The sequence below is a fragment of the Etheostoma spectabile genome, unplaced genomic scaffold (genome assembly GCF_008692095.1).
Source record: "Etheostoma spectabile isolate EspeVRDwgs_2016 unplaced genomic scaffold, UIUC_Espe_1.0 scaffold00001416, whole genome shotgun sequence".
Classification (NCBI taxonomy): Eukaryota; Metazoa; Chordata; class Actinopteri; order Perciformes; family Percidae; genus Etheostoma; species Etheostoma spectabile.
The window spans coordinates 166,438-190,647 of record NW_022602749.1 but is presented as its reverse complement, the minus strand read 5'-3'; the positions used below and the strand labels follow the sequence as shown (position 1 = coordinate 190,647).

Genomic DNA, 24,210 nt, shown 5'->3' with positions numbered 1-24,210 from the left:
CAACACAAAACTTCCAGGAAATGTCTATATAATGACCTCACACATACACTGAAAGTCTCATTCAAATTGACCACTAGGGGACACTTCGAATGCACAATAACTGGACGTGGAATGACGCAAATCAAGGTTTGAGCTCGGAATCGCAGTTTTGGCTTTATTAGCAATTGTTTTTGTGTTGGTCATCTTCTTTTCTAATATTGCTGTGAGCTGGACTGAACTTCATATTACACTGAATTGAAAATGTTTTTGACAAATCAGTTGTAGGCATTTTAAACAAAGTGCACTGTTTGTCCAATCGTTACAAAGCGTGCAGGATATGTTTTATAACGACGTCAAACCACATGTGTGAAATTACTTTGAAGTCACTATTGAGAAAAAAGGCTTGAACTGTACATTTTTGTTTATTTTTTGTGTTAAAAGGATTGACAGAGAATAAGGAGCCTTTAAGATTAGTACATAAATGAAACCAGATGTTGGCAGCAGTTCAGGTCTAAAGTATAAAGCCAAACTATATAAAGTATAACAAAGCCAAACAGAGTCAGCGAGAAGTACAGTGGTTTTGTATGGGGGGTGGTCCATCTGAGCACTGGGGCTCAAACGCAGCTCTCAGTGAAATGTGAGCACTCAGCGCTTAAATAAACTCTGTTCTCCTTGGGTATCACACGAATTACAATGCTTTGTGAGGACTCTGTGTTCCCTTTCACTAACAACTACATAGTTTGGCCTCTGAACTCAGGTCTAGTCAGTTAATGAAGTGCTAACGAGTATTCACATAATTAACAGGCACCCATCAATGACAGATTGTTCTTTCAGAGGGTAACTACTAATTATGACAACAAACACCTTAACACTAGTCCTCCACAGCGCTGTGGAGGAGGGTCTGGCTAGCCCACATAGCATTCTGGGATGGGAGGAAAATGTGCTCTGGCTTATTGTTATTGGAGCCATTGTGCTGCGTCAAAATAGCCTCGGGATGGAACTTGTTTTGGCGGAACATGTACACCTAGGGATGCAAGCTCTGGAATTATAATGGCTGTCGAGTTTGTGATGAAAATTTTACTTAAAAAAAAGATAAATATAACTACTTTGTTTATTTTTGATTTGGTCATTTGAGTTTAAAGTGCCAACAAAAAGAAAGCGGAAAGTGAAAGACATTCGGCCAAAAATGTGGGACATGTGCCGGAACCCTTACCGTAAATAAAATGTTGATATAAACTAGAGCCTCTCTGACAGCGAACATCTGCCAGATGCTGAAACCCGAACGGCTCCAGGGATGCTGTTGTGCAGCCAAGCCGGACCTTTGTCCTCCCTGTAGACCAGTGTTAACAGAAAACACACATTTCTGCTAATGGTTAAAAAAAAACAAATTCTGGCTCAATTTAATGTAAAACTAAAATAATTTCTCTCAGGTTAGTCTACATTATGAAGATTCACTAAATCAAAACAATATTGATAGTGTTCTCCTTATTTTAATTAAGACATGACAAATTAGTTAGGGCAGACTCTGTTGATTGAAGTAAAAACAAAAAGTAATTTACTTAATTAAAGCTGCAAGCGGCAATGAACAGGTCTTTGCCTCCTGGCAGACGCCACTCTTTGCGGCTGTGCATTTGCTCGGCACTCAGACACTGCAAAGCCAAAGATTGATTTTGCTCCCTGAGTGATATCTGTGATATCAACCTGCTCCTTCCTTAAAAAACTTCCATAAGGATGTATTTTAAAATTCTGTTTTTGTCAAATAAAAAGGAGAGAGCATGATGCCTTCTATTTCTAGATCTAGATAAGTTTACCAGTACTTATCTGAACTAACAACATTACCACTGTCACTATGTAGAAAGAAAAGGAGACTTCCCCAACTCTTGGCCCTCTCACATCTGGCAGGTTCAAAATCATGTGGCTGCTGGCCTTTCCACCTCTTCCTCATCCTAGTCAGTTGCCATAGTTCTAGTACTAGGCTGAGGCTACTCTCCCCTATGTGACATCATTACTGAATTGAGTTGAAAAAAAAACCCCGCTAATACCAAATGACAAACAACTGTCCTTCAACACTGTCTGGAGACATTTTGGAAAATGACACACAGTACATATCTTGAGTGTTTTTTTCCCCAGTGGTGGTTAACCTGCAACACAGCCTTTAAACGTTATGGAAGGGGGCGTCTTCGGTGTACATGGGTGTGGCTAGGGTATAAGGGGCGGCTCAATATCACATGTAAACCACACGTTTTAAGTTTCATGTAAATCGGAATAACTTTTGGCAAGTTACAACTGTTCCTACAGGAAGTTGGTCCTCTATGACTTGCACATTGGGTTAGCTATCAAAATTCTTTTGTCACAAAGGCCCACCAAGTCTGTATCTTAGTTTTTGTGCAGATTGGAGCCCAGGAGGAGTTAGATAAAATATGTTGCAGCCATGTGCAGAATATTAAACTCTGAATCTGAATTTACATTTAGGCCTGGGAGTGGTATGGCTGCTCTATAGCGCCCCCTAATTGGTTTTAGCCCTTGGGCACATTTTTGACCGCCTCAATATATACAAAAACTTGGCGCCCAGATTGCAATCTTCTTGAATCTTTGCAGGTAGTATCTGTTGACACTCATGGTAAAAAGTTATCCAAAGAATTTTGATTATTAGTTATAGAGAATCAACTTTCTGTCGGGGACTGTTGAAAGAGTTGCGTATTTGGCCAAGATCTATTCCGATTGCCACCAAACATGGCACAGTTGTTCTGCATCTGTTGTTCTGCTTGAGCATCCATGCCAAATCTTGAGTGAATTGCCCATTAGATGGCACTGTTAGAATTTTGTTTTATTAATACATTGAAAACATATTTTGTCTAACTCCTCCTGGGCTGAGTCCAATCTGCACAAAACGTACCTGTTCTACTAAAACAAGTTCCTTCCGAGTCTATTTTGCAGTGGCACCGCCCAAGACTATTGTGATTGGTTTAAAGAAATGCCAATAAACCAGAGCACGTTTTCCTCCCATCCTAAAATTCTATGTGGAGTAGCCAGACTCTCCTGCAGAATGCTTTGGAGGAGGGTCTGGGTGAGTGAGACTAGGAAATATTTAACTACTCTCTCTGTTAAGTACAGTTGTCAATCAGTACTTATGCTTACATCACAAGCTCACACGTCTTTACAGGATTGGTTCTTTGGGTTGTCTACAGGATCATAGCAAATATTGCAAACACTTCACTACATGTGACATAGTATCATATATCTAGCTATATCATGTATAACATCATCTTACGTAAATCTGTTTTGCTTACTCCTTAAAACAGTTACAGGTGAATGTCTTATTTTTACTTAAACATCAGCATCATAAAACAAAAGTCCAATACATGACCAGTACATTCAATCAGCCAGGGATCATGTCAGGGTCTATTAACAGTTTAAATGATGAATCAAAAGCATTTTTTTTAACTTAATACTTAGCAGGAAAACTAGATTCTTTTGGCCTTGTTTTTCCAATTTTACCCTACAAAAATAGTTTATTTACAAAGTGTATAGTTAAAAATAAGTATATATTTTGTGTTAGACAGATGTTATACATTCAGTGGTGCTGGTCAAACAGACACCACAGTCACATCTCAGGGCCACGGGATAGGTGTAGATGGGGTCGACGTTTGGCAGGCAGTTGGGCAGTTTCACAGAGACTAGACGGGTCTCGTTGTAGGTACAAACACGCTGGTAGGACTCAATGAAGGGAGGGTCCAGGACCGGCTTCTGGAAATATAAACAAAGGGTCGGGTGAGGGCGGCTGTGGCTCAGGTGGTAGTCATATGTCGAGGTGTCTGTGGGCAAGACACTGAACCCCGAATTGCTCCCGATGCTGCGCCACCAGGGTAATATGAAAACATTTGATGTTTACTTTGGAGGTTGGCTGTGACCGTTTCGTTCTTGTGAATCTCTACAGAGAGATTTCAGGTGGTGTCAAACTCCCTGGTGGCCATATTGGACTTCAGCTCATGGGCAACAAGCTTGTTGTTCTTCTAGATGTTTAACTTCTGTGAATGCATGTAATGCATAAAACAGAAATTGGAGGGCCCACTCATGTACACATTGCTCTCCAGCACCCTTGGTAATCAAAAACTACCTAATGTAGGAATTCACACTAGTAAACTTTTCTTTTTTAATAAAATCTTTTGTTCAGGTCATTATTATTTGCACATAAATAATTTGCCAGTAAACCTCCGTTTTGCTACATGTGAAGGGATATTTATGACACAATTGCAAAGCTTCAATTAATTGCTTGTAGTGTCGGTGTTCCAGGAGTTTATCTTATACTGCTGTTGCAGTAATCAGAAAATCGCTATTGTGACTTGAATGCACAGAAGTAAATCCTGAAGCTGTGTAGTTTAAATAAAAACAGTCCTGTGAGCCCTGAACCCCTAGCCGTCTGTCTTACAGACTGTCCCTAAAGCAAGACATGGACTTCCTCCGCTGCATTCTGGCCTCCCTGTGGGGTAGAGCAGACAGAAAGATGACGGGATCGCCAAACAAAGCTTGGGCCTTGTGCACGCACACTGGCTACACTACAATAAAAAGCTGAGAGAGTCATAGCTTCCTAATGCCTCTTTTCACTGTATCAGATGAAAACTTGACATTTCACAGGATTCTTTTGTAATCAGTAAGCAACGACTTATGAAATCCAATTGTTTCCTTATACACTTGAGGAAATCACTGCTGTCACTTCAGTCTCTGCATTCTAGGCTGGTTTCTAGTCTTCAGAACTCAATTTCTCTGCACACTGCTACAAAAGCCTCCTGTCCTCCTCCACTCATATACACGATTTATACCTCACACAGCCTTTCTTGTAGGCCGCTATATTGTTGGCCAGTGTTGGGCAAGTTACGTCCAAAATGTAATACATTATTCATAATGTTTTGTAAAATGTATATAAATATGCAAAGTAAAGCTATGAGTATAGACAAGTAAAATGTACAATAGTAGGAGAAAATGAAAATACTCAATTAAAAGTGCCTTACAGTTGTATTGAAGTTTCAAACTAAAGGTAGTCTAAATAAGACTTTATTTATCCCACAGTGGGGAAGTTCCCTTATTACAGCAGCAGTGGTTTCCTAGAGTAAAAGCAAGAGAAAAAACTAGAACTGCACGCAGTTTCAGCGGGGTCCAAGCCTCCCCGCGCCAGTCATCCCCAGCGACCCGGGGAGCGCAACAATCAATACCCCACTGTAAGGACCTCCTCAAGAGTGGGCCTAGATGGTATCCATCAAATTTTGTAAATTTCGGATGAGCGGTTCATGAGATATAAACATCTTGTATTTGTAGCGCCCCCTAGTGGCCAATGTTCGTGAAATTTGTTTCAATGCCTCAAAGCGTCATACCAAGGAATATTCTAAAGTTTGGCTTTGATAGCATTTATTTTGGCCGAGATATGGCAAAGTCGCTGTTTTCACAGTTAGCTACACAAATTCTTTTACACGTAATTTGCGCAATTTTTATTCTATAAAAAATCTTTATGTAACTTTTTGTCAGGTCGGTCTGGAGATGCTATGTGCCAAGTTTCGTGCTGGTCCATTGCACGGTCTAGTTAGTTAGTTTGTGATAAATCACGATTTTTCAGGCATAAAAGTCCAGGCGGAAATGGGCGTGGCCAATATCACAAGATTCAGTAGGATCCAGGGAACGCGTGGATGTAAGGTTTTTAAATTTTTGGATGTTCAGTTTGGGAGTTATAGGGCTAAACGTGTTTTTTCTCTGCTATAGCACCACCTAGAGGTAGAAGTGGGTCAATTTTTTTGGCTGAGGTCTAAACGTGTTTTTTCTCTGCTATAGCGCCACCTAGAGGTAGAAGTGGGTCCATTTTTTGGGCTGAGGTCTTTGCGGACTTTTGGACCAGTCCTGAAAATGGAGCGTCGCCACCATGTACGGTTTAGGCTGCAGCGGCAGTTTTATGCGGAGAAGAATAATAATGGAGGAGGAAAATCCTTACGAAAACAATAGGGCTCCACAGCCCTGCTGTGTGAACCGCGTATCGCCTTGCGATTACTGCGGTGCACGCATCCTCGGGCTTGGACCCCTAACAAGTAAACACAAACAACAGGCAAACAACAGACAATGAGCAGAAGGTATTGAATGAATGTAAAGTTGCATTAAATAAAAGGTAAAGTGTGGTTGCCATAGTACAAAAACAATATTGCAGTTTAAGTAAGTGACTTTAAAATTAAATTGAATATGTAATTAAATAATATAGCATAAGTAAGTAACCATAATATCAATGATACTGAACTGTGACCATAAGTAATATTGAAAAAGTAAGTACTTGTAATGGAAAAATATAAATATAATAAAGATATACAGAGAGTGTGTGGAGTAAATGAAAAACAGGAACAGAAACTAAAACATTCCCATGTAGTCCAGGTGTTGTAGAGTCTGGCAGCGGCCAAACAACCTGCAGTACCTCTCCTTCTTACACCGTGGGTGTATCAGTCTGCTGCTGGAGGAGCTGCTCAGGAACCCACACTGTCTTGTAGGGGGTGAGAGGTGTTGTCCATGATGGATGTCTGCTTAGCTAACATCCTTCTCTCCCCCACTTTCTCTATGGAGTAGAGGACAGTCCAGGACAGATCAGTCTATTGAGTCTCTTGTCCGAGCTGCCCCCCTCCACAGACCACAGCATAAAGGATGTCAGGACGGAGTCATAAAAAGTCCTGAGGAGATCACACTTCAAAGGATCGAAGTCTCCTCAGCAGATGGAGGCGACTCCGGTCCTTCTTGTAGAGTGCATGGGTGTTGTCAGTCCAGTTCAGTTTAGATAGATAGATAGATAGATAGATAGATAGATAGATAGATAGATAGATCCCAATAAAATGGGAAATTACAGTGTTGCAGTAGTAAAATTTGTCACACGGCACAGAATATAAATATAAATGAAATACTAGGATACAATATACATACATACAATATACATGAAAAAATAATAAAATACTAGAACTGCACGCAGTTTCAACGGGGTCCAAGCCTCCCCGCGCCAGTCGTCCCCAGCGGACCGGGGAAATGTCCTATGTTGATCAGAGCGCCCCCTAAGGGCCCTTCTTTACCAAATTTGGCAGTGAGCCTCCGGGCGGTGGGCGAATCAATCACAACCGGTTTGGTTTCGATAGCATTTACTGTGGCAGAGATATTGCAATTGCAAATTTCCCATTTAAATGCATTGACTTTGTCGACAAAACCAACAAACGTCAATTATAGCGGCCCCTAATGGCCAATCGTTACCAAATTCGGTATGAAGCCCCCCGGCGGCATGCCAAACAATCGACCCAAGTTTGGTGTCGATACCACATATTTTGGCCGAGATATGGCAAAGTCCGTTCGTGAAAAACACACTTTGTTGTATTTGTAGCGCCCCCTATTGGCCAATATTCGTGAAATTTGTTTCAGAGCGTCAGAGGGTCATAGCAAAGAATATTCTAAAGTTTTGCTTTGATAGGATTTATTTTGGCCGAGATATGGCAAAGGCAATGTTTTCATAGCTAGCAACTAAACTTTGTTTGCGGATGTAAGGTTTTTAAATTTCCGATGTACGGTTTGCGAGTTATAGGGCCAAACGCGTTTTGTCCTGGTATAGCGCCACCTAGTAGTGGAAGTGGGTGAATTTTTTTGGCTGAGGTCTTTGCGGACTTTCGGACCAGTCCTGAAAATGGCGCGTCGCCACCATGTACGGTTTAGGCTGCAGCACCAGTTTTATGCGGAGAAGAATAATAATGGAGGAAAAGAAGAATCCTTACGAAAAACAATAGGGTTCCACAGCCCTGCTGTGTGAACCGCGTATCGCCTTGCGATTACTGCGGTGCACGCATCCTCGGGCTTGGACCCCTAAAAATACAAAAACAAATATTTATTATTTATTGTTTAGGTGAACACCCAGGAATTTGTAGCTGAAGTCGACGATCATCTCCGTCTTGCTGGCGTTGAGCTGAAGCTTGTTGAGCTCACACCAGCTGACAAAGTCCCTGATAACCAGCCTGTATTCCAGATCATTCCCCTCAGAAACACATCCAACAACGGTTGTGTCATCGGAGAACTTCTGAATGTGGCAGTGGGTGGTGTTGTGAGTGAAATCTGAGGTGTAAAAAAGGAAGGTGGAGAGCAACGTACCCTGAGGGGCACCTGTGCTGCAGTGCACCACGTTAGACACACAGTGATGGAGCCTCACATACTGTGGTCTGTTGGTGAGATAGTCCGTAGTCCATGCAGCCAGGTGTTGGTCCACTCCCACACTCTCTATCTTCATTCTGAGCAGCGAAGGCTGGATGGTGTTAAAAGCACTGGAGAAATCGAAAAACATAACTCTCACAGTGCTCTCGCTGTCCTCCAGGTGTAGCAGCAATCTGTGCAGCAGGTCGATCACTGCGTTGTCCACCCCAATCCCAGGCTGAGCAAACTACAGGAGGTCCAGCTGATGTAGGATGATCCTCTCCATGGTCTTCATCAGGTGAGAAATCAAGGCAACAGGCCTGAAGTGGTTTGGCTCCTTGGGGCAGTTTGCAAATGCTTTTAAAGAATCTAAACTTTGTAACTTGGATGGTGGCTGTGGTCTCTGGTGGTGCTGATGAGCTAATTTTCTCGTTTGGCTCCACCTGCACTGAAATCCTGGACTCTGTTGCTCCTTTTAAAATTAAACTTCTAAAGCCATCCTCAGAACCATGGCTAAATAACAAAACCCGCTCTCTTAGGCGTATTTGTATACAAGCTGAAAGGAAATGGAAAAAAGAACAGCTCCAGGTCTCCCTAGAAATTCTTAGAGACTGCCATGCCAGCTATCAGAGAGCTGTAAAAATTGCTAAAACAAAATTCATATCCAACATTGTCTCCAACAATAATCATAGGCCCCAGGTTCTCTTCAAAAAGCTCAACTCTCTTATAAATCCTAGCAATGCAGCTCAAATTGTGCCCACACTTACATTATGTGGAGATTTAAAAAAAAAAAAATATTGGAAAGATTTCTGTGCTTAGATCTTTACCAACCTCCTCTGCCATAGACCCTTCAGTCCCTCCTACATACTCAGTTGTCTTTAAGCAGTTTGAGCCTGTTTCACTAACCTCACTATCTAAGTTAGTTCAGAGTCTGCGGCTTACAAATTGTCCCTCAGATATCCTTCCCTCACGTCTTTTAAAGGACGTTTTTAATACTGTCGGGTCCAGCATTCTTATTTTAATAAACACATGTCTGAGTGCAGGTTGAGTCCCAGCTGCCTATAAACATGCTGTAGTGCAGCCTCTTATCAAAAAATCTGATCTGGATCCTGAAGTTCTCTCTAACTTCAGGCCTATTTCCAAACTACCTTTTCTCTCGAAAGTGCTGGAGAAAATAGTCTTGAACCAAATACAAACATTCCTCAACTTCCATGGAATCCAGGAGAAGTTCCAATCTGGCTTTAAACCACGGCATAGTACAGAAACAGCACTTTTAAGGGTTTTTAATGATCTCCTTTTAACAGTGGATTCAAGCAACTCTGCTGTGCTGGTGCTTCTAGACCTGACTGCCGCCTTTGATACTGTGGATCACACAATCCTTTTATCTCGCCTTGAACACTGTGTAGGTAACAAAGGTATTGTCTTGAAATGGTTCCAGTCATACTTGACTGATAGGAGCTTCTCTGTTCATTTAGCTGAACACTCTTCGTCAGCTGCTCTTCTTACCTGCGGGGTCCCTCAAGGATATTACTGTACTGAAATCGTAGCCAGCTAGCTAGCTAACTGTACCGGCTGTAGTCGTTGGTGGTCTGCCTCTGTCACCAGATTTGTCACACAATCACAGACATATTCCGGCCGATTTTCAAATCGTTTCCCAGATCTACTGCCGCAAAAATGCTTGTCTAAGGAAGCACCACATCACAGCCACCTACAAAATAAGCTGTAAAAACAATATAATCATTCAAGTTTGGATTGAGCTGGTTTCGATTTTTTGGCAATAATAAAAATAGCTTGTGTTGCAGCTCTACACAGTTAGTTAACGCTACCGAAGTTCTACATGAAGACGCTTCTTGTCAAGTATTTATGACTATGTCAGCGACAAGGAACACTGCTTTGAGTTGATCTAAAACAACTGGTTACTTTAGCTTATTTTTTATTCTTCAATGAGCTTATTCATCTTTAGTGATATGAGTTTCTCTCTGGGTTTAACCAAGTGCGCCCCCTTGTGGACAGAATATATCACCAGCACACTAGTGATATACACGCTATGAACGTGATGAGAAACATCACATTCATAGCCTTTTTACAAGCAACTTCCAAAAACGCATTCATGACGCATTCATGTAGCCTAGGCTACAATTGCAAGAAAGCAGAAGAAAGAAAGCTGATCTGTTTATGCATTAAGTGCCTCACAGTGATTGCTAACATCTAACTAACATTCTATTTTGGGTTGATCTGAAACAATAATTGGCGATTAATGACTGTCAGTTAAAATAAACCTTTTGTTGTAAGAAAACTTGTTTAATTTGTTATGAATCTATTTTGTAATTTTACATATGTTTAAAAATATCAGAATTGATATCGATATTGCAGTATTCATAATCGATATTGCAATATCACATTTTGTCAATATCGTGCAACCCTAGTGTGTGTGTGTCTGTGTGTGTTGGGAGTGGGGCTGCTAAATGTCAAGGGCTGGGAGGAGATGGAGGCAGAACAATGTGGTAGAACAGTGTGTGTGTGTGTGTGTGTGTGTGTGTGTGTGTGTGTGTGTGTGTGTGTGTGTGTGTGTGTGTGTGTGTGTGTGTGTGCGTGCGTGTGTGTGAGACAGAGAGAGAGACAAATATAAAAAGCTTCAAGTACACTCTAATAATATAATCACATTGTTTCTTTACTTATTAAAATATCTGACTGTACTGCCACTATCTGTTTCTGCTTCTCTGTCATATTTATAGTGTGTGATTTGCAAAATACCCATCATAGCCTACATCACATAAAAAAACTACCTCTGTCCCTGTTCTGTTTTTAAAGACACAACATTAGGTTTTTCAATCAGATTGATAGTCAAACTGGAAATGTCCCCGTGTTTCTCCATTTTCACATATAGCCATTACCTGCCAAACACTGTAACAGTTATGTTCCCAGTTTTGATCTCGGACGTCAGTTAACTTTATATCATATCTGAATATTCTATTACTTTTAAACACACTATGAATATTAAAATACGCCTAACCATGTGTCCTGTATCATAGCTACATGTATGACCTTTGCAGCAAGAAAAACGCGTGAAAACCAATTCGGTATTCAGTGATGGTGATTACGCTGACAGCTCATTGCACCTGCCTGCCAATTGTTAAAGTAACAATTTTGCTCATACATATGTATATGTTTGGTGTTTTTTTTAACTCAACGTTAAAAAACACGTGAAAAAAGTTTAACGTGGTTTATGTATCTAAACAATGATCACTTATCACCAAATTTCTCATGGCCATATCTTATCATGAACACTTAAGCCTGTCAAAAAACTAAACCGAAATCCAATGATTATCAAAGTGATCTCACATTAGGTCACATGGGGCGGCTGTGGCTCAGTGGTAGAACGGTTGCCTGCCAATCGGAAGGTTGGTGGTTTGATCCCCTCCCCTGCAGTCATTGTGTGTGTGTATCTGATGAGCAGGTGGCACCTTGTACGGCAGCCCCGGCCACAGTGTATGAATGTGTGTGAATGGTGAATGTTTCCTGTAGATGTAAAAGCACTTTGAGCAGTTGTTAAGACTGGAAAAGTGCTATATAAATACAGCACATTTACATTAACGTTTTCTTCTTCATTGTCGCCTATGGCGAGGATAAAGCTTAACTTGGTTTAATGTACCTAAACAGTGATCAATGCTTACATAATTTCTTTCTCATATTGCTCCTCATAATCATTGAAAACTGTCAAAACATCTAACGAAAAGCCCAAATATTATGGACGTTATCTGACATTAAAAGTTTCTGCTTCATTAAAGCCTACAAGGAAAACACTTAAGGTGGTTCAATGTACCTAAACAACAATCAATCATCACCAAAATTCTCTCTCATATTGCTCCTCATATCAACTGACATCTGTCAAAAAAAATCTAACCCAAAGTCCAATTATTATGGACGTTAGCTGACATTAAGTGTTTCAGCTTCATTAAGGGCATTGTAAGGAAAAACCTTGACGCAAAAAAGCTTAACGTGGTTTAATGTACGTGTATGTGCGGTCTAGACCTGGGGCCTGTTGCACAAAACCAGGATAAGGGATGAAGCCGGGATATTCAAGTTATCCTGGATGGATTTAGCTTTGACTCTGTTGCACGAAACCAGATTGAATTAAACCCAGCCTAGTAACCATGGAGATTTATTCTTTGCGGCTAGTCTGGTCCAGAGCAGGCTAACAGCCGGGCTAAGATTAATCCTGCAGTCTCATGTGTTCAATCAGCTGCCGCTCTGATCCGAAATAAACGTGTTTAACAGTTATTCCGTCTTTTGCATGTGTTCTGCTTTATTTTTATTAACTTGCATTAGCCGACTTGTCACTATTGTTGTCGCGAGTTTGATTTAAACCCTACTTCAGTTTTTTTAGAGGTTGCACTGGCACCCTGATGCGGAGTGGGACTTTTCACGGTGGGACGGTATTGTGTCAAGGCTGCCTGGCGTGCGGCCGCTGCCTAGTGGCCGCTGTCTGCCGGCAGACCTGCGAGTCACGTCAGCGTCCACTCTCTCTGCAAAAGTAGAGATGAGCAGCGCAGTGTCCGTGGTCTCAGCTTCAGGTTTATACAGGACGCGCTCCGAAGATAAAGTGTGATATTAATGATATATTAATATCACACTTTAAGATATTAATGTAGCGATATTCCCAGATGATAATAATGGCAGACTGGTCAGAGACCAATACATTCATAATTTAATTTTCTTGTTGCTTGTCCTTGTCTAATAAAGGACAGTTTATGTTACTCCTTAATATGTAGGCCTGGTTTTATTATAGCTTACGGTTTCATAACCTTCTCAATTAGTCTCACATCCCTGGACCAATAACGTGGCCCACATACTGTACCTATATAGTGTAGTTTACATTCATCACACCGGGAACACCACAATGCTTCTTAATCTTTTTATTTTTGGTGCGGTCACTTGTCAGAAGAATAAAAAAACATAAATATTGTTTTATATATGCTCACAGCGTGTATTGAAGTCACTTACTTCTTTTTCTAGTTGTCCCTTTGATTGTTCTGTATGAACATTAATTGTACAAAGAATTAGATATATCTCATAGAGATTTGTGCATATGGTTGTAAAACATGTTCTTGCGTTGTAAATAAGGGTTTGAAATTAAGCCTAGAGTCCTTAGGGTCCATTTCCCGAGGAACATTAACTCCCTCTGCTCACTTTTAAGGCAAAGGCTAAATAATAATACATTTTATTTAATAGTGCTTTACATGGTAGGCTAGTCAAAGACACTTTACAGTAAAACCAGCACATTTATCACATAAAAACAGAAACATGAAACTAACAATAGTTAAAGCAATTAAAACACAGTGAAGCCTACAACTTTTTAAAAATGTGGAGTGACTATAGGCTAAGTAGAAATTTTTACACCCTCACACATTCAGTCGGGTCCGCTATGTTGTTTTTTTTCTCTCCGTTTGATAAGAGATAAAAAAAAGCGCAATGAGATAACTGTTGTTGTGATTTGGCACTAAATAAAATTGAATTGAAAAGGACAAAAAACACACACTATGAGATGTGTAATGGTACCGTTGATGGGTGATTTAGCAAATACAGGCACTTTAGGTTGTAGGTTTTTTAGGCAAAACAAAACCTCTTTAAACTTTTTTTTTTTAATTTTTATCTGTCTGAATATTTTCTTCACTCTGTCTGGAAACAACTTATAGTGGCTAAGACCTAGCTACAGTATTTGTGTCATGACTCTGGCATCATGACTTTGTGTTGCCGGTGTTTTGTGTTGCTCTAACCCAATATCTGTTTGTACTGAGACTCCTGAACACATCACAGCGGATTCTCCTATTACATACACCTGCTGTCATCTGCAACCTGCATACCTGGTCCTGATCACCACCTCTGCACCATTTAAGCAATGACCTGCTGGATTGTTAGCGTAACCAGTACATTTAGCTCTCATCTCTAGCCTCTTGTTGTTTTTGAAAGTCTCTTGCTTTTTCTCAGGTTTTCCTGCCGCTAATCTGCATCCTGTTCTCTGTCTGCAGGATCATCTGGATTGGAATTCATTTCTTATCTTGGTCTGCTTCTGGATTCCTGTTTTTGACAAATCGTGACAATTTGAAAATATACAGATTTTCTAAGGAAAATGTTGCACCACATAATAAAATTAACTGTTTTAGTTGAAACGGAAGCTACAGAAATTGTAGCCAAGCTACGAAAGAAATAATTCACCCCACATGGCCAACATTCTTAGAACAAATCAGGAAACCTTCTGCAACGAATGCAGTCTCTTTGGAGCTCTGCTTTGAAAGAAGTTACATCGTATATACTGTATGAAATTTCACATGTATTTTTGTCTTAGTCATTGTCAAGTTTAAAAGCCCATATTCAATTAAATTTCTATTTATTTATATAGCGCCAAATCACAACAATATACCTTGAGGATACTCAGAAAGATGTAAACTCACCTATAGGATTATTAGGAACACCATACTAATTCTGTGTTTGACCCCCTTTCGCCTTCAGAACTTCCTTAATTCTACGTGGCATTGATTCAACAAGGTGCTGAAAGCATTCTTTAGAAATGTCGGCCCATATTGATAGGATAACATCTTGCAGTTGATGGAAATTTGGACCACACCCCTAAATGCATTGAAGTAACTGCCATGTGATTGGTTGATTAGATAATTGCATTAATGAGAAATTGAACAGTTCCAAATAATCCTTTAGGTGAGTGTGTGTATATATATATATATATATATATATATATATATATATATATATATATATATATATATATATATATATATATATATTCTTATATATATACAGTGGGGCTCAAAAAACAGGTGTTCCTAATAATCCTTTAGTTTTCCTTTAATTTATGTTGGAATGTGAGAATGCTGGCATGACTATCGCCACTCCACAATCCCCAAAATTAGTATTTTTTTTTCTTTTTCTAGTAAATTAAGAAATGACTACTGAACTGGACAAGTGAAGTTGGTGCTGCTGACTGTTCAGACTGTGAACTGTTGCTTGTTTGTGAAGGCTGTAGTGGGCTATCACCTTAGTTTTCCTGTATTGGAATGAAATGTGTTTGGAGTGAAAGGGTAATACTGTGTCCGATTCATTGCTGGTTCTAGCCTAGTGAATTAAGATGCACTGGTAGAAATATTGTGTGGGCAACATAGCAGATATGAAACTGCAGTCAAATTGGATCAAAATTGACATTAACACAGATATAGAGGTACAGGCATATGTGTGTCCTTCATTCAAGTTAACAACAGTCAAGATAATGGAACACTAACCAATATTATTTAATTACTAATCATGGTCTTAGAAAAATGGTCTTCAAATCACCCCATGGCACTGTTATTACAGTGACTTTGTGTTGTGGACATTCTGAATAAACGACTATTCCAAGACTTAGGCTGAATCTCTTACCCCTACCCCTAGGTTTTGCTCGTTCAAGCGAGAACTAGTGCTGTCCCAATTCTCTTTTTGATCAAGGGGTAAGGGGTGTATGGCCCTTGGAACCATAGACGGTGAATGAAAAAATCAAGAGAGGTTGCAAGCTTACTTGAAATTGAGGGGTAGCGATATACATTGTGCAACAGGCAACAATGGCTGCCCCATAAACCAGAGAGACCCACAAATGTAAGTATTTTCGGCTTAAATAAATGATTTAAAAATTACGACAGTCTTGTTTTGTGGTCTATACAGTCCTGTGCACATATAGTATACTTGCAACCATGTTCTTAACTGAAACCTTTTAAAATCAGAAGTTTATTAAATCATGTGTTCATGTTGTACCCATTTATTATTTAAAATTGTAGGCTATTGAAATTGTATGTCATTGTACAGTATGTTTGTATGTCTAAACTTTGGCTTTGTTTGGGTGAGCAAGACACAATGTTTGGGTGGGCTCACCCAAACATGGGTGGGCTCAGTCTAAAGCCGGCCCCTGTTCCTTTCTGCTTTCCCTGTTCCTTTCTGCAAAACAAAAGTCCATGTCTGATCTACCTCCATTCAAACTCCGATATACTACACATCACCCCTCTTGGGATACAAGGAAGGTTTGTGCAATATACTGTCTTTGTGCTTGTCAGAATGGCCTTTATTTATTGAAGTGAATTCGGACTCTTTCTACACAAAAGCCATGACCATTCTAAAGATTTTATTGAAACACTGTACTGGAATGTAATATGATTATGTAAACAAGAATGTTGGCACATTTGACAATGACTTTAATGACTTTCTATTAATTAAACCCCTGTACAGTATGGGGTTTAAATGTGGAATATTGTGGCGTATAAAAGTAAAAGGTTTGTTATGTTTCTTCTATCAATATAGACTATGTATTAGATACAGTAGCCTTAATGCTTAACTGTTATTCTATAGGCCTTATGCTAGGCTATTCTATAAAATAAGATGCTATAAAAGACTGATTTAATGGCCTTAAAGTAAGAACTATGCTCAATGCAATAGGAAGGCTACTAAATAAACTGAAGCTCCACGCTGCTGTGAATTGTACAAGTCAAGGTCTGTGCTGCTGACAGTGTGTGCCTAGAGTCCGTGGAGTCACTGTTACATTCAGCATAGGTTACTTCCTCTTCACTCTTTCAGATTCGGTTCTCTACTATTAAAGAAACATTTTAATATGAGGGAAATAGAGACACACATGACACTGACACACATGAGATAAATGTGTTTCAGTGGTTATGAGAAGCAATATGAGAGAGAATTTTGGGGATGATTGATCGTTGTTGAAGTACATTAAACCACGTTAAGCTTTTTTTTATGTTAAGCTTTTTCCCTACGGATACTTCACCAATTAGCATTAAGCTTTGTATCGAAACTCAATAGTATTTTCAAATGGCCGTGCTTTTCTCCCTCATGTCACCCCGAGACTAGATTTCTCTGTATTGTGGGTCTGGAAAAAAGCTTCTGATTTCATGTCATCAGAGGCATTTTTGCCCAGAGGCTGTGGACTACAACCAGCTAGATCCACATGTTTTCAACCCACCCACAGGCGGTTACAGATCAAATAATATGCAGGAAACTTTATTACAGACGTAATACTCGACACACTTCGGTATCGCCAAATGCCACTATAGCCGGTTAAGGAGACATCAGCGGCAGCGTGCGTGAAAGCGAAAACACCAAACGAGGGGAAGAGTTTCAGCTAGGTGGAAAGCTAACGCTCGACGGCCACCTGTTCAATTCATTCTGCGTGCAAGTGCCCGATAATTAGACAACAACCTGGACTACATCCACAGGGCTGCCAACTCTCACGCATTGGCCGTGAGACACACGCATTTGACTGGTTTCACACGCTCACACGCCACACCCCCGATTTCTCGCGCTGAAGTGTCACCCGGTTGGTCAAATTTCTGAAAGATGAGTTTATCTGTAGATCTACCTATTGAGCCACTCGTGATCGATTAGTTGTGCTTTCAGAGACTGTGAGGGGGTTCAAGAGCGCTCCCTGTCTGTGGAAGTTTCGAATTGTCGCAAACTGAAAAAAAAAATTTCACGAGCTATCCCAGGTGCATTTCCCCGGCTTCAGGTATGTGCTCTGAGTATTACAGACCCGTCCGTCGCTTCGTGTCCACTCTCTCTGTAAAGATAGAGGTGAGCAGCGCGGCTGGTGAGACCCAAATGGGCTGTCAGACGGTCTGCATGAGATCCACCATATCAGCAGAGCAATGACATGTACAGCAGACTGTAATACAACTCTCCAAATCTCGGACAACAGAGATGGGAGGAGTTATATTTTGAATGTGCATAAAGTTGTAAACATGAGCAGAAATCTGATGAAACACATCTGAGCTATACTATATATACTATACTATATATACGATACTGCAATGTTGGGCCACTATAGTGCTTTTCTAACCTCTGTGCATCTCTAAATGTAACTGTAAATAATTCATTCAATGTTTTATAAAATGAACAAATAGTCTTTATTTTCCCAAAAAAGTAAATACAGTAAGTGGGGCACAGAGGATGAGGGCCAACAACTTTGGGTCCCTGGTCCCTACACCAGGGACCCCTGGACCTGTTCCCCACAGACCCAAATCTTCTCAGCTGTTGCTGACATATGCTACTGTCTCTTCATGTGGTTCATCATGTTTGGCACATTGTCTGGGTCAGTTCTTATATCATAAGAAGTTAATAATGTATATAATGTAAATGCTAAATGCCCTAATACCTGTTGATACTATAACAACACAAAGGCTCTTAACACTACAGTTTTGCACATATCATGCAAGACTTGATTTCTACATTTTTGTTTCACAAAACTCTCCCCCCCAAATCTCACTCCAAGGTTTTTGGAAAAGTTGGCAGCTCTGCATCCAACTTCAACAAAACTCCCAACGCACCTTGAGAGGCTGCTGTGTTTTTGTGGAAACATGGCTGAAAAACAGTGTACCGGACTCTGCTATTTAGCTACCAGGCCTACTAGCCTTCTGAGCAGATGCTGCTCTGTCGGTTAAGAATCGTGGAGGTGGGCTGTGTTAACACGGACACGGACTGGTGCAGAAATGGGGTGCTTTTATCCAACTACTGCTGACCATTGGTGGAGTTTGTGACTGTTAAATGTTGACCATTCTACATTCCACGCAAATACAGCCCACCAAATGGTATTGCTATCAATGCGTTAGCTGAACTTTACAGAGCCTATAGTGTGTGAGCACTAAATGTTGCCAGTTTTGTATGTCGTTTTTATATGTAATTTTTATATATTTTAAATGTGTAACACCGCTTGAGCCACGGTGAAACGTTTTGTGTAAATGGTTGGAACGGTAGGCGTGGCTTGGGAGTGGACGCGAAGCAAGTGCATTCTGGGATTTCATCCTCATGAGCCAAAAACACATTTTCTGGCTTTTCTCTGCAAAGAAGGCACCAGTTTATCAAAGAATTTTACATTTCTATTACATAAGTGACCCAATTTAAAGATATATTCATCTTTCAAACAGTGAAATATATATAAATATATATATACATATATTTGACAGTTTTCAGTGGTTATGAGGAGCATTATGAGAGAGAAATTTGGTAATCATTGATCGTTGTTTAGTTAAATTAAACCACATTAAGCTTTTTCCTTGCCATAGGGGCCAATGAAGAAGAAAACGTTAATGTAAGCTAACTTCTCTAATCGTTGGATTTCAGTTTAGTTGTTTTGACAGGCTTAAGTGTTCATGACAAGGAATGGCCATGAGGAATCTGGTGATGACTGATCGTTGTTGTTGTTGTACATTAAACCACATTAGGCTTTTTCACGTTAAGCGTTTTAGAATGTCCCCGACTACAATGACAAACACAAAATTGTGCAAGCAGCCAGAAACAGGCACATTAAACATTGACAGCAAAACATCTCATTCTACCAGGATTTCTCCACAGAGGTTGTGAGGAAGAGAAAGGAGTCTGCAAATGTCTGTAAACAATTGAGAGAAGCTGAGATAAGGTACTCTTTTCTGTACCCTGCTGTCACCAAAGTTTTACATCCCAATGGCACCAGCTTCTCGACCCTCAAAGAAGTTAATGAATACATGGCAAACCAGGATTTATCTGTGAAGAGTGCGATTGCCTTCCAAAATTTCAATAGGCAACAAATATAAAGAGTTGCAATATAATATTTCGCATCGGGTCTACATATCACCATATATCTATAGTAGGTATACAACTGGAGCCTCAACAAATTGTCCCAAATGTTAATCTCATGTAGTTACCAGGCTGCATTGTTTATGGGAATGCAACGAAATACAATTGTTTGGGAAGATAAGAAGAAGGTATGGACAGATGTCTGTACAGCAATAGGTTAGCAGGTATCAATAGAACAACTTCTTTGCTTGCTTGGGAAGTTTCCCTTCTCTCTTAAAAAAGATGGAGATGTGATTCAGTCACTTTTAATGCTAGCTATAATGATCAGGTGGATCAGTGTTGAGGCCCTTACTCTTTCCATGTTGAAATCTCCTATTTCAGAGGTTTTGACTGGAAAACTTGGACACTACATCAAGAAAAGGACTCATATTTTTCTAATATAATAAGTGTAATAAGCATATGTGGAAGAGGCCACTGGAACTTTTGGGAATGTACTATATTCTGGATTTGAATGGATAGACAATATGATGGACAATTGACACATTTCTTTTTACTATACAAACCAGTTTTGTAGCGCTGGCATTTATGTATTGTTTGTGCATGTCTGTTAAAAAAAATATAATTAAAAAACAATAGAAAAAACATCAGATTTTATAAACTACGTGTGTTTTGTGTGCAAAATTCATAATGTGTATAGCACAAGTTCATTAAATTTGTACTTGAGTACAATACTTAGTTACATTCCAGAGAATATATATTTTTCTCAGACATCTCACATATTGTATACACAGTATATATCTATCTGTTCTAATATTTGTCCAGCTACTGTCTTGCATCTGACTCCCTGACGGCACTCACAGCCAACCTTTCACTAACCTCCCTGTGGAGGGGGGAATGCAAAAACAAATGTTCTCCATGGGGATCACTCATCTCTTTGTCTCTCTAGCTACTTGTCTCGCTGTTTGTCTGCCTGTCTGTCTCTGTGTATTTGTCTGTGTGACTGGTTGAATCTGCATCTAATCCATCTTATTTTCTCTTTTTCTTTAAATGCAACTAATCGAAACAGCAAGCTAACGTCCTATGTGTACAGTTGTCATTATGTCACCTCTCAATGTAATCACATTTACACTCTTCTCCCCTCTGTGTGTACAGGACAGTAGCTGCCTCGCAGTTGCTCACCTCCCAGGTCTCACAGCGTCCCCAGCAGGCGTCAGTGGTGATGTGCAGGCCCCCACAGCCGGGCTTCCTGGCCAGGAAAGTGAACTCCCGCACGGCACAACCAATAAAGCGTCGCAGGTTGACGGCTTTCACCCGGTGGAAGGAGTCTGACTGCAGAGAGATCCAGAGCAGAAAGCAGCACAGGGCCAGCACAGGCCCACTAAGGGGGAGAAGTAGAGATGCAACACAACATTGTGTCTTCAAATGAGATGTTTCAGGTAAAAAGAACTGATGTAGAAGAGGCAGGAAAAGTGTCTGTGAGTTGCTCAAGGACACTAAAGCATTGCAGCGACTGAATTCCAACCAGCTTAAGGAATGGGACTAAAAAGAAAAGGAGTAGCTTTTTTTCTTGCAAAAATCAGTAATATTTCATATTTTATGGCTTTGATTAGTTCAAATGTTCTAATCTGCATTCTGAGGTCTGTTATGTACCGACGGAGTCTTATTCAAGATGCACAGAAAGTCCTACTGAACTAGTTTTTGTTGTGACTATCAATTATCTTCTAACAAAATCCTTATAAATGCTTTATATTGCACATGGTTCCCAGGGTCATGGAAAACCTGGGAAAGTAATGATATTTCAAAATCTAAATTTCCAGGCCGGGAAAAGTAATGGAATTGGTGAAAACTTACTGAATTTTTAATCATCCAGTTTAACTTTCATTGAAATATAATGAAAATTGTTTTTTAAATGACAATTCTTGGCATGACAGTTTATGTATTTCCAACCAAATTAAACTAATTATAACATTTGGGAAATTAATTTCCACTAAACTGATGTCAGTTAGTTTGAGTAAAATAAGCTCGTTGAAGTTAAAGTAATTCCCTTGTGGCCTTATCTTTCCTCAACAGAAGAAGTATTCAGGTCCTTTTCTTAAGTAAAAGTACTAATCCCATACTATAAAAGTACCCTGTTACAAGTAAAAGTAATGCATTGAAAATGTTACTTAAGTTACGGTGTGTAAGTATCATCAAATACTTACTGATGATACTTACATTAATGTACTTAAAGTATTAAAAGTAAAAGTAGCCATTGCAGAAAAGTCTTCACATTGTAGAAACTGGAAAGGATCCAAACAGTTGTCTGTTTTAATAGTCTTATCATTTCAGCTGGACTTTTTGGCCGTTATATTGTTGGATAGTTTCATTTATCCTAAAACATCAGATTTTAAAAACTACATGTGTTTTGTGTGCAGACATCTTAATTTGTAAAGTAACTAGTAACTAAAGCTGTCAGATTAATGTAGTGCAGTAAAAAGCAATATTTCTCTCTGAAATGTAGCAGAGTAGAAGTAGAAAGTGGCATGAAAAGAAAAGACTTAAGCACCTCAAATTTGTAGTACAGTACTTGAGTAAATGTATTTAGTTACATTCCACCACTGCTGAACAGTAAAAAGTCAGTGGACGTTAATAATACTTTTACAGCTGGATGTTTTATAACAGCCCAGTCTAAGATGACACAGAGATTCACAGGCAAAGGGCTTGTATTGACACCACTTTGGACCGAAGTAATTGTATGAGTAGTGGTCGTCACATTGCTCTCCATACCGAGCAGAAGTGTTGGGTTTGCTCCACCACCGGCCCATATCGCACAATGTTGGCAGCAAAGGCTTATGAGATCTGCTGGTAATCACTGCAGTCAAAAGAAGTATGCAGTGTTAGGCTGCCACTCTCTATCAGCGAGACAGGTCTACCTGAGACTCTTCAACATGTTTTCAAATGTAAACTGAAATCTCAACACAATGGCCATTCTGGTGCTTTTGGTCCTGTCAACATATGGATCTTCAATCAATAACTGTTCAGCTTTCCATTTTTTTCTAAAAACGTTGAGGACAGTGTGTCAAAAGATAAGGTGCAACCTTATCTTTAACTGCTGTTAAGAATGGACCTTATCTCACCAAAACTCCATTTATTGGCTGTTCTGTAGCTTTTGATAAGATTACATTTCTCAGAAATATAATGGAAATGTGTAGACTGCATTACAGTAAAACCCCACTTCAACTAGGCAAACTCCCTCTGATGATGAAGAACAAGGGGAAGAACAGGAACCCCTATATAGCAGTATAGCAGTAAAGCTGAATTCACTCACCAATTAGATTTCTTCTGTTGCAGGATCATCTTGGCCGAGACTCACAAATGTGTCAACTATTGGTTATGTCGTAAAATACAATGAGACACCAAAGTTTAAGGAGGTTGTTGCTGCTGTTCTCACAGCTGTAGCACGCAGGTCTATAGTATCCACTCTGAAGTGACTCTTTGACTGGCTAACATGAACTGCAGTACTTGTCACTGTATGCTCCTCAGACCTGAACCACCTGCTAATGTCTCTGACACCAGAAGCCAGGCTTTTTATCATCCTTTGTCCTGCCAATCAAAGGCTGAAATCCTCACCTCAGTCTCTCTCTTCCCCTGACTTCCTAAATCCCCTGGAGGCCCTTCTACCTGTCGCTGCCCATCTAGCTCATCCACTCCATTAGCTTGATTAGGGAAAAGAGTGAGTCCTTTTGTTCATACTCATCCACATGGAAGACGGGTAACAACACACTCAAACACAGTGCCTACCTGTGTCTACTCTTAGTCAGCCGAGGTTAATTAGCTGGCTCCAGAGACAGAGCCTGCTCCTGTTCTCACATGCCGACTGTAATGATTTCACTGCTGAGCTTCATCACTGCTGTTTGCCTTATTCTGCCACTGAGTCCCCCGACTTTTCATTGTCTTTTTTTGTTGTTGCCAGCAGAGGTGGGTAGTAACGAGTTACATTTACTCCGTTACATTTACTTGAGTAAGTTTTTGAAAAAATTGTACTTCTAGGAGTAGTTTTAAATCACTATACTTTTACTTTTACTTAAGTAGATTAGTGAAAAATAAACTGTACTCTTACTCCGCTACATTAGGCTCCAATGAGCTCGTTACTCGTTACTACGCGTCATTGTTTTTACCCCCGCGTACGTCTCATGTTGTTTTATTTTGACAGAGAGTCTTCCGCTGAACGTGACTGTGCTTAACCAATCACACGTCGTTGTGCAGTCACGTGACCATACTCGTTTCAGCAGCGGGACCATAGACCGTTAATATGGGACAGGTTAGCTTTACACTCGTAGCAAAGCAAAGAAACAGCAGCTACGTTTTGCTGTTTTTGTGTTCAGGGTCTACCAAAACAAACGGACATGTCAGCGTTCAACAACTCAACATCTAACCCAGACATGGGCAAATTACGGCCCGCGGGCCATGTACGGC

The 24,210-nt window shown here is 40.1% G+C and overlaps 1 protein-coding gene across 1 annotated transcript; it reads right to left on the bottom strand.

The window, feature by feature from the left end:
- Nucleotides 1–450: 450 nt before the first annotated feature.
- Nucleotides 451–23,857, bottom strand: gphb5 (glycoprotein hormone subunit beta 5). Its single transcript, XM_032507144.1, has 3 exons — nucleotides 23,063–23,857; nucleotides 20,935–21,133; nucleotides 451–3,726 (listed from the first exon to the last, which is right to left on the bottom strand). Exons 1-3 carry the CDS (start codon nucleotides 23,089–23,091, stop codon nucleotides 3,535–3,537), a joined length of 420 nt encoding a protein of 139 aa, XP_032363035.1. The 5' UTR covers nucleotides 23,092–23,857; the 3' UTR covers nucleotides 451–3,534.
- Between the last annotated feature and the right edge of the window lie 353 nt (nucleotides 23,858–24,210).